The sequence below is a fragment of the Phodopus roborovskii genome, unplaced genomic scaffold (assembly GCF_943737965.1).
Source record: "Phodopus roborovskii unplaced genomic scaffold, PHOROB, whole genome shotgun sequence".
Classification (NCBI taxonomy): domain Eukaryota; kingdom Metazoa; phylum Chordata; class Mammalia; order Rodentia; family Cricetidae; genus Phodopus; species Phodopus roborovskii.
This window is the reverse complement of record NW_026126446.1, coordinates 64999-80236: the sequence shown is the minus strand read 5'-3', so window position 1 is coordinate 80236 and position 15238 is coordinate 64999. Positions and strand designations below refer to the sequence as shown.

At 34.9% G+C, this 15238-nt stretch overlaps 1 protein-coding gene across 1 annotated transcript in view; it reads left to right on the top strand.

Annotated features, from left to right (window-relative positions):
• Positions 1–15238, top strand: part of Ecpas (Ecm29 proteasome adaptor and scaffold) — a gene marked incomplete at its 3' end in the record, with an annotated part of 129567 nt that overhangs the window by 49489 nt on the left and 64840 nt on the right. Inside the window, 4 exon segments of the mRNA XM_051187859.1 lie at positions 2370–2538; positions 5360–5499; positions 11878–11959; positions 12455–12574. Of these exon segments, the coding sequence (XP_051043816.1) occupies positions 2370–2538; positions 5360–5499; positions 11878–11959; positions 12455–12574 (511 nt within the window).

Sequence of the window (15238 nt, the reverse complement as noted above, 5' to 3'; positions counted from 1 at the left end):
CATTCCACTCCCCCATCCAGTTCTCAGGGAGGGAGAGGCCTCCCATGGGGGAATCATCAAAATCTGCCACATCATTTGGGGCAGGACCTAGGCCCTCCTCCTGCGTATCTAGGCTGAGAGAGCATCCCTCCATAGGGAATGGGCTCTCAAAGCCCATTCATGCACTAGGGATAAATACAGGTTACACTGCCAGAGGCCCCATAGACTGTACAGTCCCCCCCCCCCAGTTGACACCCACATTTAGGGGGCCTGGTTTATTCAAGATGTGTTTATCAAACACATCTTTGGAATTTGGCCTAGTTTCCAGATTATGGCCTGCCACCAGCCTATTGGTTTTATCCTGTTGCCAGCAATAGTTTTCTGAAGTGCTACTTGCATCATCCTCTTTTCCCTGATCTTGAGTGCATATGTACATAGAGGGCCAAGCAAATGGAGCTGCACTTCATCTGTCTCAATGCAGAGACCGGAGTGCTCAGGCTGTATGATTCGCTCTCTTCCAGTTTGCTATTCTTCAGCTCCTCCAGTTTCATAACTTGTTTTTTTTTATTATTATTATTTTTACTTTTTATTTAATATTTTTTCTTATTTTACATATTGATCCCAGTTCCCTCTTCTTCCCTCCCATGCCCTCTGACCCCCCTCCCATTCCATCCCTCCTCCTATCCCTACCCCTATTCCACAGGGAGGATGAGGACTTCCAGGAGGGATCAGCAAAATCTGTCAAGTCATTTTGGTGTAGGGACTCCCTCTTGTCTCTAGGCTAAGAGAGTATCCCTCTATGGGGAATGTGCTCCCAAAGTCCTTTTGTGCACCAGGGATATATCCTGGTTCCACTATCAGAGGTCCTCTAGACTGCCAAGGGCTTCTTACTGAGTTGTTATAATGCTGGTTTCCCAGTTATCAGTCTGGGGGGGGGGGTCCATGAGCACCTATGGTTATGGCGGTATAATCTCCCCGAAAAGAACCAATAACTGGGAACCAAGTGTGAGCCCATGTAGACATTGTCATTCAAATGACCACAGCTTCCAAGTGTTTTCTTTAATTATGCTGAGAGTTTCAATATCCATTATAACCAGATTTGTTAGGTTGGAATTATACTGTTGAAGGGATTTTTAACTAATAATTGTATCAAAAATTTATTTTGATTGTGACGAATACTTGTTTTAAGTGGATCAAAATGAATTCATTAGGGATCTTATATCTTTTCTCTACAAGTTAAAGGTAAATAAGTTAACAATAATGATATACAAAGTGCTTTGAATATATAATGAGAAAATTCTTATTTTTTTTCTGACTTTGTACTTTTAAAACTTTATTATTACTATTTGTGTATATGGGCATGACATGTGTGGAGGTCAGAGGGCAATTTTGTGGAGTAGTTCTCTTTTTCTACTTTTAGTGGGTTTCAGGACTCAAACTCAGGTTGTCAGACTTGTGTGATAGATAAGTACCTTTACCTATTGAGCCATCTTTCTGGCCCCAACCTTTTTTCTTTGAGCCTTTTACTTTTTTAAACTGTTATAATGTTATGTACTTATATGTTGGCAGTTTGTCAAAGGCTTCAATGAGTTTTCTGATGTGAGTTACAAAGAAAGGAGAATAACTATAAAAGCTCTGTTTGGATTATAGAACATCCGTGACCATATGCCTTGTGGGGTCAACAAACTTGTGTCTGTATTTGTTAGTTATAAGTCAAAATGAAGTGAGTCTTTACTAATTTATCAGACAATAATGTATATATGGAAATGGTACAGATATTTTGTACTCACTATTGTTAAGTGTTGTAATTCATGTATAACTGCCTTGAGTGATAGGTTCTTCTGATTAATTTGCTGAGGATCTAGATACCTTTTCTTAGGGTACCTTTAAGCTTCTTTACGTTGCTGGGCAGTGGTGGCACACACATTTTATCTCAGCACTCAGGAGGCAGAGGCAGGTGGATCTCAGGTTGAGGTCAGGCTGGTCTGTGCAGCAAGTTCCAGGAGACCCTACACAGAGCAATCCTGTCTCAAACAGATAGATTCTTTATGTTGGAATTTTTATTTTGGTTGTTCTTCTAGCTTGTCAACCTTCCTAATTCTGTGACCCTTTAATACAGTTCCTCATGTTGTAGTGGCCCCAAGCATAAAATTATTTTACATCATAGCTGTAATTTTGCTGCTGTTATGAAGCATAATGTAAATATCTCTGTTTCTCAGTGGGTTTAGACAGCCCCTGTGAAAGGGTCATTTGACTCCCAAAGGGGTCATTACCCATAATTTTAGAATTGCTGTTTTATATACTACTATATAGGGACAGAATGTGACTTGACTTGTTTTATGAATATATGTGCATATATACAAATGCACGTATTTTTATTTCCTTTCCAGATATGTGTTAAATGAATCCCAGAGTCGCCAAAATTCATCTTCAACACAGGGTTCGTCTTCAAATAGTGGGGGAGGTTCTGGAATCCCACAGCCTCCCCCAGGAATGAGCTTTTATGCAGCTAAGCGAGTTATTGGTGATAACCCATGGACACCTGAACAGTTGGAACAGGTATCACACAGTTTGCTCATTGTGGGAGTTGGCCTTGAACACTTGTCCCTATGAGGTTCATGGAAGCATGTGCAGTGTAATTCCTGAGGTTCTCTAAAGAATATGTTTGAAAGGAGCAAACAATACAACATGTTTTTTTCTTCTGCTTGTTTTCTGTTAAGTCCTAGGGAAAGGGAGGAGTGGGAAATGATCCTAGTCTTTCAAACATTGCTCACATCTTTCCAGTGTTATTCACACCCATTTTTATTTGAGCAGATTTAGTTTTCTGTCATTTCAATTTCTAATTAAGGTCTTAATAATTACTTAGCTCCTTTGATGCAGTTAAATTACAATTTATCTTACATTATTTATTCAATTTTTAGGAATGTACATTTTGTGTAAAGTGAGGAACCTCTATACTTCACAAGTGAAATGTGGGGAAAAGCATGACTCCCTTTTATATTTCTTCTTGGGGTTTTAAAAATTGGCATTAAGAATTTTATTCTGGATTTAAACAGGACACAGATGTTCTCTGAGCAGCTTTTAAAAATGACTGGTGCTCTACAGAGAAGGTGCCTCCCTGTGTCTGTCATCAGGCACCTCAGGGAAGAACAGAAATCAGTATGTAATTTTTTTGGAATTCAAGCAACATGGGTTAGTCTTCCAATCCTTTTATTTCTCCATAGCAGTCTCAATGATTTGATCCTTTTCTTTTTGGGATTGTAAGTGACCATTGATCAAAAGTGTTCCCAGGAGAGGGAAAAAGAAGCAAGAGGGGCATTCTTGCTACTCAAAAATTATAAGTGTGTTATATTCAATGATGGTTGTAATTGATTAGATTTACTTAATGCTTGTTCACTGCCTGTTTTCCCTCCTTGAACTGTATATGAGGAAGGTAAATAGAATAGAAGCTACTCTATTGAATGTGACCTGTGGCAGGTTCTATACTGTGTAGTTTGAGTACATTATCTCATTTAATCCTCACAGCAACTAATGAGGTTTGAAATTGAGCTCCTTTTTTTAAAAGGACACTGAGATTTTGAGATTCATGAGGATTTCACTTCTTACTAGACTTTGAACCTAGTCTTCTCTGAGGCATAAATCTGTATATACTGGAGAGTATTAATTATTGTTATTGTTCACTTATTGACTTAAGTTAGTTATTTGCTGAATTTAAAGGTCTCTGTATATATTTCTTTCTGTTTCATAATCTAATGTTAAAATGAATAGTTAAGCTTTAAAAATGAAAACTTCTTATTTTTGAATACATTTTCTTACAAATTATTCAACTTTTTTTTTTTTTTTCCTAGTTATAAAGGTAAAGGTTTAAGTACTCAGGAATAGAATCATAGGGTTCTGGATATATAAATTGGTCGATAAGAGTGCTTACCCAGCATGCATGAAGTGGTGATTGACTCCTGGCACTCCATAACTAAGACTTTATGGCAAGGAGGATCAAGATGTTCAAAGTCATCCTTGCCTACAACATAGTTCATTTGAGACCCTGTCTCAAACAAAACAAAACAAGCCCTACAATACCGCTCAGTGATACCATGCCTAGTAGGCAGGCAGGCAGGCTTAGGACCCGGAGTGCAATCCATATCACTTTAAGGATAACAAAAAGTTAAAAATCACCTATAGATCTGACTTCCTAGTTAGCGCTTTCTCCTTTTGCTCTCTCTTATTCTCTCTCTCTCTGTATGTTTGTATGGACAGTTTTTATATGATATATCTTTACTTGTCACATAATAGTCTTTTTACTAAATAGTCTTTGGGGATTTTTAAAAAACCTGTTCTTTTCATTGGTTGTGTAAAATTTGTTCATGTATTTTAACTTATTGATGAGAATATGTAGTTTTCAGTTTTCCTTTATACATTTTTCTTTTTGCCATGTATTGTGTGTTCTATAACGATGCTTTTGCAATTTATGTTAATAATTCCTTCCCTTTTCAAACTGTATCTCTTAGAAGAAAGTTATGTTGAGCAGGGAGGAGATGTAGGTCTTTTTGTGATCAGTTGCACTGTTTTATTGGCATTCTTTTTCATTTAATAGTATATCTTATCATTCCTAATTTATGTATCTGAGAACTATTATGTAACTGCTTTTTAAAGTAAAGATACAGCTTTGCATTTTAGGTGTATTTGACCCAGAATGATTTGTACTGAAATTCATACATAACTCTTCACATTTCAGGAAGTTCTTCTTAGACTCTTTGTTGTATTTCATTGAGATTGTTGGATTAAATACTACTGTTGGATTAGAATTGGTCTCGGATTGACTAGAGTTTGTTTGAAATCATAATTTCTGTTTTTAGTATCTTAAGAAAGTAAAGGACCAGAATGTATATCTTAGCAATAGAGTAAAACTCTGGAATATGAGGTATTCATATGTTCTTTTTCTCATAAACATTTATAGAGCACTTTGTTCTTAATGCATCATCACCTTTTACCTGGTAACTACAGATGGAGATTTAAGTCCTCATCAGTCTAGGAAGGTCGTGTAACCTTAGTAGGGAGATTTTTATCATTGTTTTGTTGTCAGAGACTTATCTTTGAAGCCTGCCTTAATCACTTACTGTGTATTTTAATAGCTTAAACCTTGTTCAGTTTTTTCACCTAAAAACATCTATAATAACATCTACCTCATAGATTGTGAGGGTTAAATGAAATCATCAGTAGTTACGATTTAGTATAGTGTCTGGTACATTATAAACCTAAGTAGGAGCTCCTACTGTTACACTAATCCATGGCTTATGACCATGTTGATATGTTAAACAATACTTTTAGTGAGTGTTCTCTGTTTCCCTAACCATTCTTTCTCTTTCCCTTCACTTACCTACAGTGCAAATTGGGCATAGTGAAATTTATAGAAGCTGAACAGGTGCCTGAACTTGAAGCCGTTCTCCACCTGGTGATTGCTTCTAGCGATACACGCCATAGTGTGGCAACAGCAGCAGACCTGGAATTGAAAAGCAAGCAGAGGTAATTAGTCCTTGTTAAGCTTTCAAAATTGAAAGGCCAGAATTCCTAAAGCTTTGCAGGGTTTTATGGAATGAGGTATTCAGCTTAGGAAACTAAGACACATACTTAATTTGTAAGTAAAGTTTACCTGAGTACAAAATTTTGTGTTAGAGGAAAAAAGCTATTTGAAAATGCATTTCTAAGCTGAAGTAGGTTAGGAATGCCATCATAAGAAACAAAACTTTTGGCTAGGCAAATAAACTAAAAGTTAATATTAAAAATATTAGAGAAGTAATTATTTTTTTAATTCTTCTGTCTTAAACCAATTGAGATCACTTTTAATAATGGATGTATATATATATATTGTAGTTACTATAGTAGAAACTAAGTTTATGGAAAAAATTGCTGAATAAAACAATTGAAAAGAGATACAAAGAGTATAAATTGTATGAAATCAGAATCAATGGAAAATGAACAGTGAACTACCAGTTTGTACCTATGATTCAGTACATGTATATAGCTGCTGGTAAATCCATTTAAGTCTGCAGAAGTGCTATAGTGAATCATGAAAAAAATATTTATACACATTAAGTCTAGGAATTTATCATCTAATATTCAAAAGAAGAAAAATACATTTACAAATGATACAACTTTACTTGCTATATTATGTCCTATAGTTATTGAAAAATGAAAACAAATTAAATTTTCCACAATAGGGACAAATTACTGTACAGACTATTGTGTTTCTTTCAAAATTTAAAGAATGATATAGCAATATGGAAAGTGCTCCTCAAATAATAGTAAATAAAATGGGGTACAAAATGATATAATCTAATTATAAAATTTTAAATAAGTATATAGATTGAAGAATAATTTAAAAATGAATCTATTTGGTTAAAAAACAAAATCAAGCTAGACATTAGTGGCTCATATTTATAATCTCAGCACTTGGGAGAAAGGAGTAAGAAGATTATAAGTTCAGAGTTAGCTTTTGCTAATAGTGAGATCCTGTCTGTATATTTAAAATTCATATCATGAGGTTTTGTAATAGATTTATGAATTTTGAGGTGGTCTTTTTATATAGCTTAGACTGCCCTTAGTTTCCCTGCCCCTCTGCCTGTGCCTACTGAGGATTACAGGTGTTTGGTACCATGTGCAGAAGGTTGAATGAATATATTTTGTTAAAATAACATGTTACAAAACAGAGGTGTAACATGAATAATATAAACCCAGAGACAGATATTGGGCTCAAGTTGAAGATCAGAAAAGCAAAACAACCAAACCAGTAACTGTTACCTCTACCTCAGACCGAAAAAGATGATCCTGTCTTCATAAATCCTTAGGGTGCAGTGCTCTTCACTAAACCTCATACTGCAATCCTATATTACTATGCTCTCCTCCACATGGCTGGAGAATAAATTTCTGAGACTGAATACTGAATGTCCTGCTCCTATTTTATATACCTCTGGGATTAAAGGCATGGGATCCCAAGTACTGAGAACTCCTTTGTGTGAACTATTTATCTTTTAGACTCATTCACTTCAGTGTAACCCTAGTTAGCCTTGAATTCACTCCTGTCTCCTGAGTCCTAGGATTAAAGGTGTGTGTCACCACTTCCTGGCCTCTTTGTCTAGCTAGTATGGCTGCTGGGATTAAAGGTGTGTATCATCACTACTGCCTGGCTCTATGGCTGTGGCTAGCTTTGCATTTTGATCCCTAGTGGATTTATTAGATTGTAAGCAATATATCACCCACATAGAGGAATATGGAAAATGTCATAAAACTTTTATAAATGTATTATTTTACTTTGCTCCCTCCAAGAAGACCAGTGTAAGGAGGTATAATTAAAAAAAAAAAAAAGGAAATGAACTTGATGGGCTTGTTTTCCCGTTGAAAACTTTGGGTGGGTAATGGTGGTGACTGTGAGTAACTTACCACTGGTGGGCATATGAGATGGTATATAGCAGGACTTCTTAAACTTCTTTTCATGATTCTTTTTTTTTTTGTTTTTGTTTTTGTTTTTTCATGATCCTTTTTGTTCAAGGATTTTTTTTTAATGTGATGCGGGTATTTAATGTATTAATAGATTAGCAAATCAGATATTTGCTGGTAATAAATCATAAACTTATTTTAAAATAATGTTTGCTATGCATAATAATTTTTCATTTTTCTATTAATAAAATGAATGTGCTTGTTCATTTTTTTTTAACTGTTTAAAAGTTCCATTTATTTCTCTCAAGAAAAATATATGTACTTGTCAAAAAGTTCTATCTGTGTTTCCTGTTAGAAACCTGTTTATTGCAAGAGTAGAGCTAAAACAAAAATGGTTTAAACATTTTTGCTCTCCAATGCTAATAGCCCTCATCTCAATATTTATCTCTGAGCACTGGTCATTAAATTCAGATTATCAGAAAATCAGATGTCCTTTTAATGTAGATGACATTAATACTGTTTTATGTCTAATGCTGTTAAAAATTGAAACCAGTTAAACTGTTACAATTAGTAACACTGGAAATTAACATAAATTTAACAGTCACTCAGGTCATAATGGGTTTAAAGACATAAAGGGTGCTTAAATTTGATATTACAAAAACAAATTACAGGATGTTTCATTGTTTTATAAGACAGTTTTTAAATGTTTAAATTCAGAAAGTTACAATTTATTTGTGCTTCTATTACATTGTTAATGTTTGTAGTTAAATCAAAGTGCTAAAATTTAAGATCACAGCCATACAGTGTATATACTAACCAAAAGTTGAGATGCTCATATTTTATGATGCAGAAGGGAATCCATCATTGTTTTTGCTAAATTTGGAAGCATAAGTTATTTAGATAAACTGAGTCACACAGCAGTTTTATGTTTCCCTAAAAGGAGTTTCAAAATAAAATCAGTATTTTTAAAGCTAAAACTGACAATGCAAAGTTCTAGTTTTATTTTTTTTTATGCATATAGAGTATTTTTTATTTAATTTTATATAACAAAGTCCAATTAAATGAAAACAAACATTTATACACAATATTTGGGAATTTGGGCGTCGTTCTTTCCAAACTACTTCCTGCTGGTAAGGGGCGCTGTCTTGGGGGATTCGAAGAAGATTCAGATATCCTAGCTGTAGTCTGTAGGGCTGTTTTGTCCAGCTGTTTGGAATGTAGGATCAGCTTGTACTCTGTTTCAGGCGGTCTGGTGTGATCAAACCACATTAGTCTGGAAGGAATCCACATCTTTTTATTTTCTGTGGAAACAAAAATAGAAATACTTTTCCCCAGTAACTTGTTCTTCAACTTAAATTTTGGAGTCAAAGCTTTTTTTTTTTTTTTTTTTTTTTTTATTATTATTATTTTACATGTCGATCCCAGTTCCCTCTCCCTCCCTCCCTCCCTCCCTCCCCCCAAGCCCTCCCTCCCTCCTTCCCTCCCTTTTGCCCTCTCTACCCTCTCCCATGCACTCTAAACACCCTCCCCTCCCAACCCCCCACCACAATACAATATGTAGGGGAATGCCATCCAGTTGGGGTCATGTAGATCTGACAGGTCCTGTGAAGTAGGGACTAGGGCTTCTCTCCTATCTCTAGAATAAGGCAGTTATCCCTCCATGGGGGATATGTTTGCAAAGTCCTTTTGTGCACCAGGGATACATCCTGGCTCCACTGTCTGAGGTCTCTTAGACTGCTCAGACCTTCTGGCTGAGACCCATATTCAGGGGGGTCCGAGTCAGACCCCTGTTGGCTTCCCAGCTATCATTCTAGTGGCCCTTAGCTCCTCCTTGTTCAGGTAAGCTGTCTCTATGTACTTCTACCACATGGTCTTGTCCTCTCCATCTGCTTCTGGGTTCTAGTTTGACTCAGTGTTTATGTATGGGTGTTTGCTCCTGTTTTCAACAGGCATTAGTTGAGGACTCCATGGAGAAGTTAGTTGTTGATCTCACTCTCCGGGAAGGGCATTTATGATGTGCTTGTTCATTTTTATACAAACAACAAAGTCTTGGCTGAATTACCTTAAGACAGAGCAACTTTAACCTGCTTCAGGGTTGATTACAATTTTGATTTTACAATGGTTACTGCAGGGAACACTGCTTTACATAAATATTCAGTACAAAATGGAAGAAGTAATTTTAAGACATTTAGAAATTATTAGAAAGTCTGTCCTAATCCTAAACCAAAACCCATGTTAATAATTTTTTTTAAAGTTTAACTTAAGTCACCAACTTAACAAGTTTTAATCAAATATTCTAACATGATATTATTCAAAGATAGACTGATTTGATTTTGCATACTGAGGAATGATGGTAGGACACTAATAGAAGTTTTATTTTCTGTATTTCAGTCATTTTCTATGAGAGATGGAATGTAAAATAAGAACAGTAAAATTTATATCGTATGCTGGTCTTTAATATGAGGCAAGGGGTTTCATTCAGTGTTTGTGTTGTGTAGACTGACATGTACACAGCAATATCTGTATGTTGAACATTCAAAGAAAAGGCTGCAGGGATGCTGCATGGTGCAGCATGAGTCATTACTACCAGAAACACTGGATTCATTACATTTGATTTTGAGTGAATTTTTGGTTGTTCCATGTTTAGAAACTTTATTGCTCAAAATTTGTTATGACCCCATATTTGGTAATGTGATCCCATCTTGACCCGCAGTTTAAAGAGAGAGACATAGAGGAGTGGTAGTTACTATCTTATTTTTGTCCATGTCTTTTATTGATTGAATCTGAGAGCCAAGCTTAACCTTGCCAGACTAGAGTGAGAAAATTGGACTACATCTTTTTCTAACATTCTTTGAATTCTCAAGTTTATTTATTGCTTATAACTTGGAATAGTTCTGATACCCATTTAAGAGATTTAGTTTTGGAGTGCTAAAACATTCTTCATTCACGACATTTCATTAAGTTTGAACTGGCCCCACTCTATATACCATGTTGTAGATTTGATTGTTGAAAATACAAATGTAATTCTTAGGTATATAAATTAATTTTGTTTAGGATAAAAATGTGTATATCATAAAATTACAGTGAGAGATAAAACATTTGTGAGGAAAACACATAGGTGAAAGAAAAAAAAGCTCAAAGTATCTTTACAAATATTGTTTCTGTTCTTTTTCTACCCCACCCCCCCCAGCTGTACTGTCAACCTGTTAAGAGTCTGGAAAAAGATACAACAAAGTCAATGGTTGTCATGTTGAAAAGAAATAACAATATAGTTCAGTTTGAAAGAAAATTTGTTTTCTGTATTTCTGGACATTTTATAACAAATACATAGTCACAAAAGTAAACCTTACAAAGATTAGTACAGCAAAATAAAAGAAACAGTGAAAAAATTTTTCTCTGGTTTAATCACAACTAGGTATTTAGTTTGCTTTCCTAAACTATTTTTTTTGTTTTGCTGAATTTTTCAAAACCTGAAAATTTTATAAAAGGGAAATAATGGTAGAAATTGATTAATTAGCATCAAAAAGCTGATAAAAGATGTAGGTGAATAGTACTAAATTTGAAATGTAATATGCCCTTGAGAATGGTGGGATTGTGGATAGCCAAAGACGAGGCAGATTGATTAGGTATGATGGAAGAGATGGATCAAAAATGCAATTGAGTAGCATAACTAAATGGTTTTCACACAAACACCACTTAAGTGGAAAGCAGAACCAGTGTTCAGAGTCAGAGAGGAGATAATATGTGAGAACTTCAGCAATCAAATTAAAGATTTTATTATTATTAGGTTTACAAAATGAGTGAATGAGTCCCATTGTGATGGTGATAGGTACTGTATCCCAACTCACCCTTTTTTCTATATCTCAAATAGGAATGAGTCTCTGTGACAAATGGCATTGTAAATTGTCAGATTTAGAAATTGAAACTATTAGGCTAGGTAATGAATTGCATGACACCAGGAATCAAATAACAATATTGGAGAAATACAATAGGTTATAGGTTTCCTATGGTGTGACTATTTGAAGCATAAAACTATTTTTGTTGTTATTGTTTTCAAATCATGAATGGTTAAACAGAAGCATCAACCACTACTCCAGAGACTTTAGTACAAGTGTAGTATATGTCTGCTCTGCCAGCCTGCTCCATAGTATTGGCCCTGACCCACCTGTGTAGAAGAAACTTGGTTCAGTCTCTCCCACCTCCCACCCCCGTGGTGCCAAGTTGGACATTGGCTACAGTAATCTGTTGAATCAAAATGGAAGAACTGGAATGAATGATTTGTAGTTTTTAGAGCTGACTTTGATAGTAGTCCCCTTCATTTCTTCTCTTCCATAGTGTCAGTTATTCATTCTATTTGTGTGTTTCTGACATTTTTCTCTGATGACAAATATTAGGGTTATTATTTTTTTAAATCATGGAAATGGGAACAAAAGTAATTTTAACCATCTCTTTTGAAACCTCCCATAGTTTAATTGACTGGAATAATCCTGCCATCATTAATAAGATGTACAAGGTATACCTCGGGGATATACCACTGAAGACAAAAGAGGTAAGTTGCGCTGATTTAGTGTCATATTAGTATAACAAACATTGTATTTTTCCCCTACTTAGTTTTAAACTAAATCCATGCTTTATGAAATGCTAGTTTTAATCCATGTTTATCTATGTGAATTAAACTCCCAAAAAGTGATTTTAAAATATCTGGTGTTTTCAATGTACATGTATAAATAATAAAGACACATTATCTAGATGAGGGATTCACAAACTTTTTCTGCAATTGTTGTGGGCTTTGTAGGCATTATAGCCCTGAGGCTATAGCAACTCAACTCTGAAACATGAAAAGAAGCAATAGGTAGTATATAACTGAATGGACATGGTTGTGTTTCAATAAAATTGTGAATTTTGATACTTGAATATCATACAATTTTCATGTGCTACAGAATGTTATTTCTTTTTTTCCATTTAAAAATATAAAAGCAATTTTTTAAACTCAACAAATAATTTTGAGATGCCTTATATAATCAAATATGTTTTTTTTCCCCAGGGAGCAGTTCTAAAGCCAGAGCTGAAAAGAGACCCGGTCAGTACCAGAGTGAAGTTAAAGATTGTCCCTCATCTCCTTCGTTCTAGACAAGCTGCTGAGACATTTCCAGCTAACATTCAGGTAATTTGTATTGTTCAAAGAAGAGACATGGCTTCAACAAATAGCTTTACTTAGAAAAAAAAAATGGTATTAATGGATATTCAGGAAGTTTGTTTATATAACAAGACTAACAATTTAATTTCTAACTTATCTATATAAATTATTTTGTAAAATTGTATTACTATATATATATATATATACACATATTCATACAGATCTATCTATCTATCTATCTATCTATCTATCTATCTATCTATCTATCTATCTATCTTATGGTTTCCATTTACTTTACATATGTGGTGGTAACTCCATTCTGAGTAGTTTTTGTGATTGCACAGCACCATAAGAAATTAAACATTCGTGTGTGTGTGTGTGTCTATCTTTTCCACAGAACTATTACCATCATAATTATGTAAATGAAAAATCAGGCAGTACGCAGTTCTGACTTTGTCCTTCACCTTTGTTTTGTGCTTACAGATGATATTAACTCACAATGTTGCTTCTTGATTTAGTGACTGCAGAAGTCTTCTCTCCTGTCTCTGGGCCTGTTGTCTGGTCCACATTCTACCAAATGTGGGTCTTCTGTATTGATACCAAACTATCTTGCAACAGGAAATTGTTGTATTGATAAAGGGTATTAGAGCCTGTTTTTTTTTTTTTTTTGTTTTTAATCTTTTGTCTTTCACTAAGTTATGATTGCCTCAGCTCTCAAGGCAGATATTTGGGCAGTTGTCTCAGGGTTTCTATTGCTATGAGGAGACACCATGACCACGGCAGCTCTTATAAAAGAAAAACATTTAATTGAGGCTGGCTTGGTTTCTAAGGTTTATTAGTCCATTATCATCATGCCAGGTGGCATGCAGGCAGACATGGTGCTGGAGAAGGAGCTGAGAGTTCTACATCTCTATCCACAGGCAACAGTAAGTGAACTGTATTTAGCACTGGGGGGGGCTTAAGTATAGGAGACCTCAAAATCTGCCCCACTTTCTCCAACAAGACCAGACCTTCTAATACTGTCAATCCTTATGGGGGTCATTTTCTTTCAAACTATCATAGGAATCTTATTTATTTACATTATTTCTTCCATGCTTAAAATTGTGGTGAAATGTACCTGAGATTTTCCATGTTAATATTCAGTTCATTGGCTTTAAAAAAAATTTCCATTGCTACAGTTCTTTTCATCCTTCAAAGCTGAACTCTACTTATAAAACATTTCCATTTTTCTTTATGTTCTGCCAGCCCTTATTCTGGTTTTCATCTCCATGTATTTGACTTCTCTAGGAACTTAGAAGTGAAATTATACTTTAGTGAATGTCTTTGAGGTCTGTCTGCTGTAGCATCTGTCAGGATTTCATTCTTTTCTAAGAATGAATGTCTCATTCCTTTGTTTGGCTCCTTGACATACTTCACGTTTTAACTTTCATGAATAATGTTGGCAGAGTTTCTGTGTCCTGGCAGCCACTCCCAAATAACCACACTGAGACTTATTATTAATTATAAATGCTTGGCTAATAGCTCAGGCTTGCTGCCAGCTAACTCTTATATTTTAAATTTACCCATATTTCTTATCTACACTCTGCCATGTAGTTTGGTACAAGAAGTTCATCTCTTTCCACATCTCCAAATCCTTAGATTCCTCCTCTTTCTCTTCCTGCTGCCTAACTTCTACCTGTCTAGCTATGCCCGACAGGTTCTTTATTAATCCAGCCACAGTGACATATATTCACATAGTATAAAATATTTCACATTTCCCCCTTTTTGCCTAATATAAAAAGAAGGTTTTAACTTTAACATAGTAAAATAATATACAACAAAACAGTTATCAAGTAAGAATTAATTACATTTGTCTTTGACAAAATCAGTTGTCCTCTCCTGAAGAGTTCAGAGTTTGATACTCATTTATTTATTTATTTATTTATTTTTTACCATGATTAGGGAGAACTGTAACTGTAACTATCTATTCTTCAAACCACCCTATCAAAGACCTGAGAAGGATATAATATTACCCGAGTAAACAGGAAATACAGAGCAAGCCATTTCCAAAATTAAGAAACAGCTGGCTGCGTGGATAGCCACCCAGAGTTCTAATGTTGGGCATCCAACTTTGGCCTATTATATCTGACAGACATTTCTGAGAAGCAGGGAATTTTGAAGGTCTCTTTACCTTATCTTGACAAAGTTTTGTTAGCCATTATTTTGTGTCCTGCTGGTCCAGTTTGGACAGTATACTGTCAGCAATTGAGGCAAGGGCAGCTTCTTTGTCCAGATAATTATCTTTTGCTATAAAGAAAACATATTCCATACAGAGTTTCTTTGATGCCCTTTATCCTCTTTTGAAGTACATTGGTGCTATAAGGAGCAGACATGTCCCACTGTCCTGAACAACATTTAGGTTATTAAACCTATTAAATGCCATATTTTGTAGATTTTTGAAATGTTTGAAGACTATCTGTTTAAATATATTTGTGTATGACCTTGAAAACATACCTAATATGACTTTTAAGTTTGACTATTATTATAGATGTCTATTAATCTGTATTTCTTAATTATGTTTTTAAATGAGCTGCATAAACACAATACCCTAAATAAGAGTAGAAACGTACATACAGTATAGCAAAATTAAATTTGTGTCAATAAACCAACATTTATACCAATGTAAATATTTTAAGATTCATAGCTGTTTTT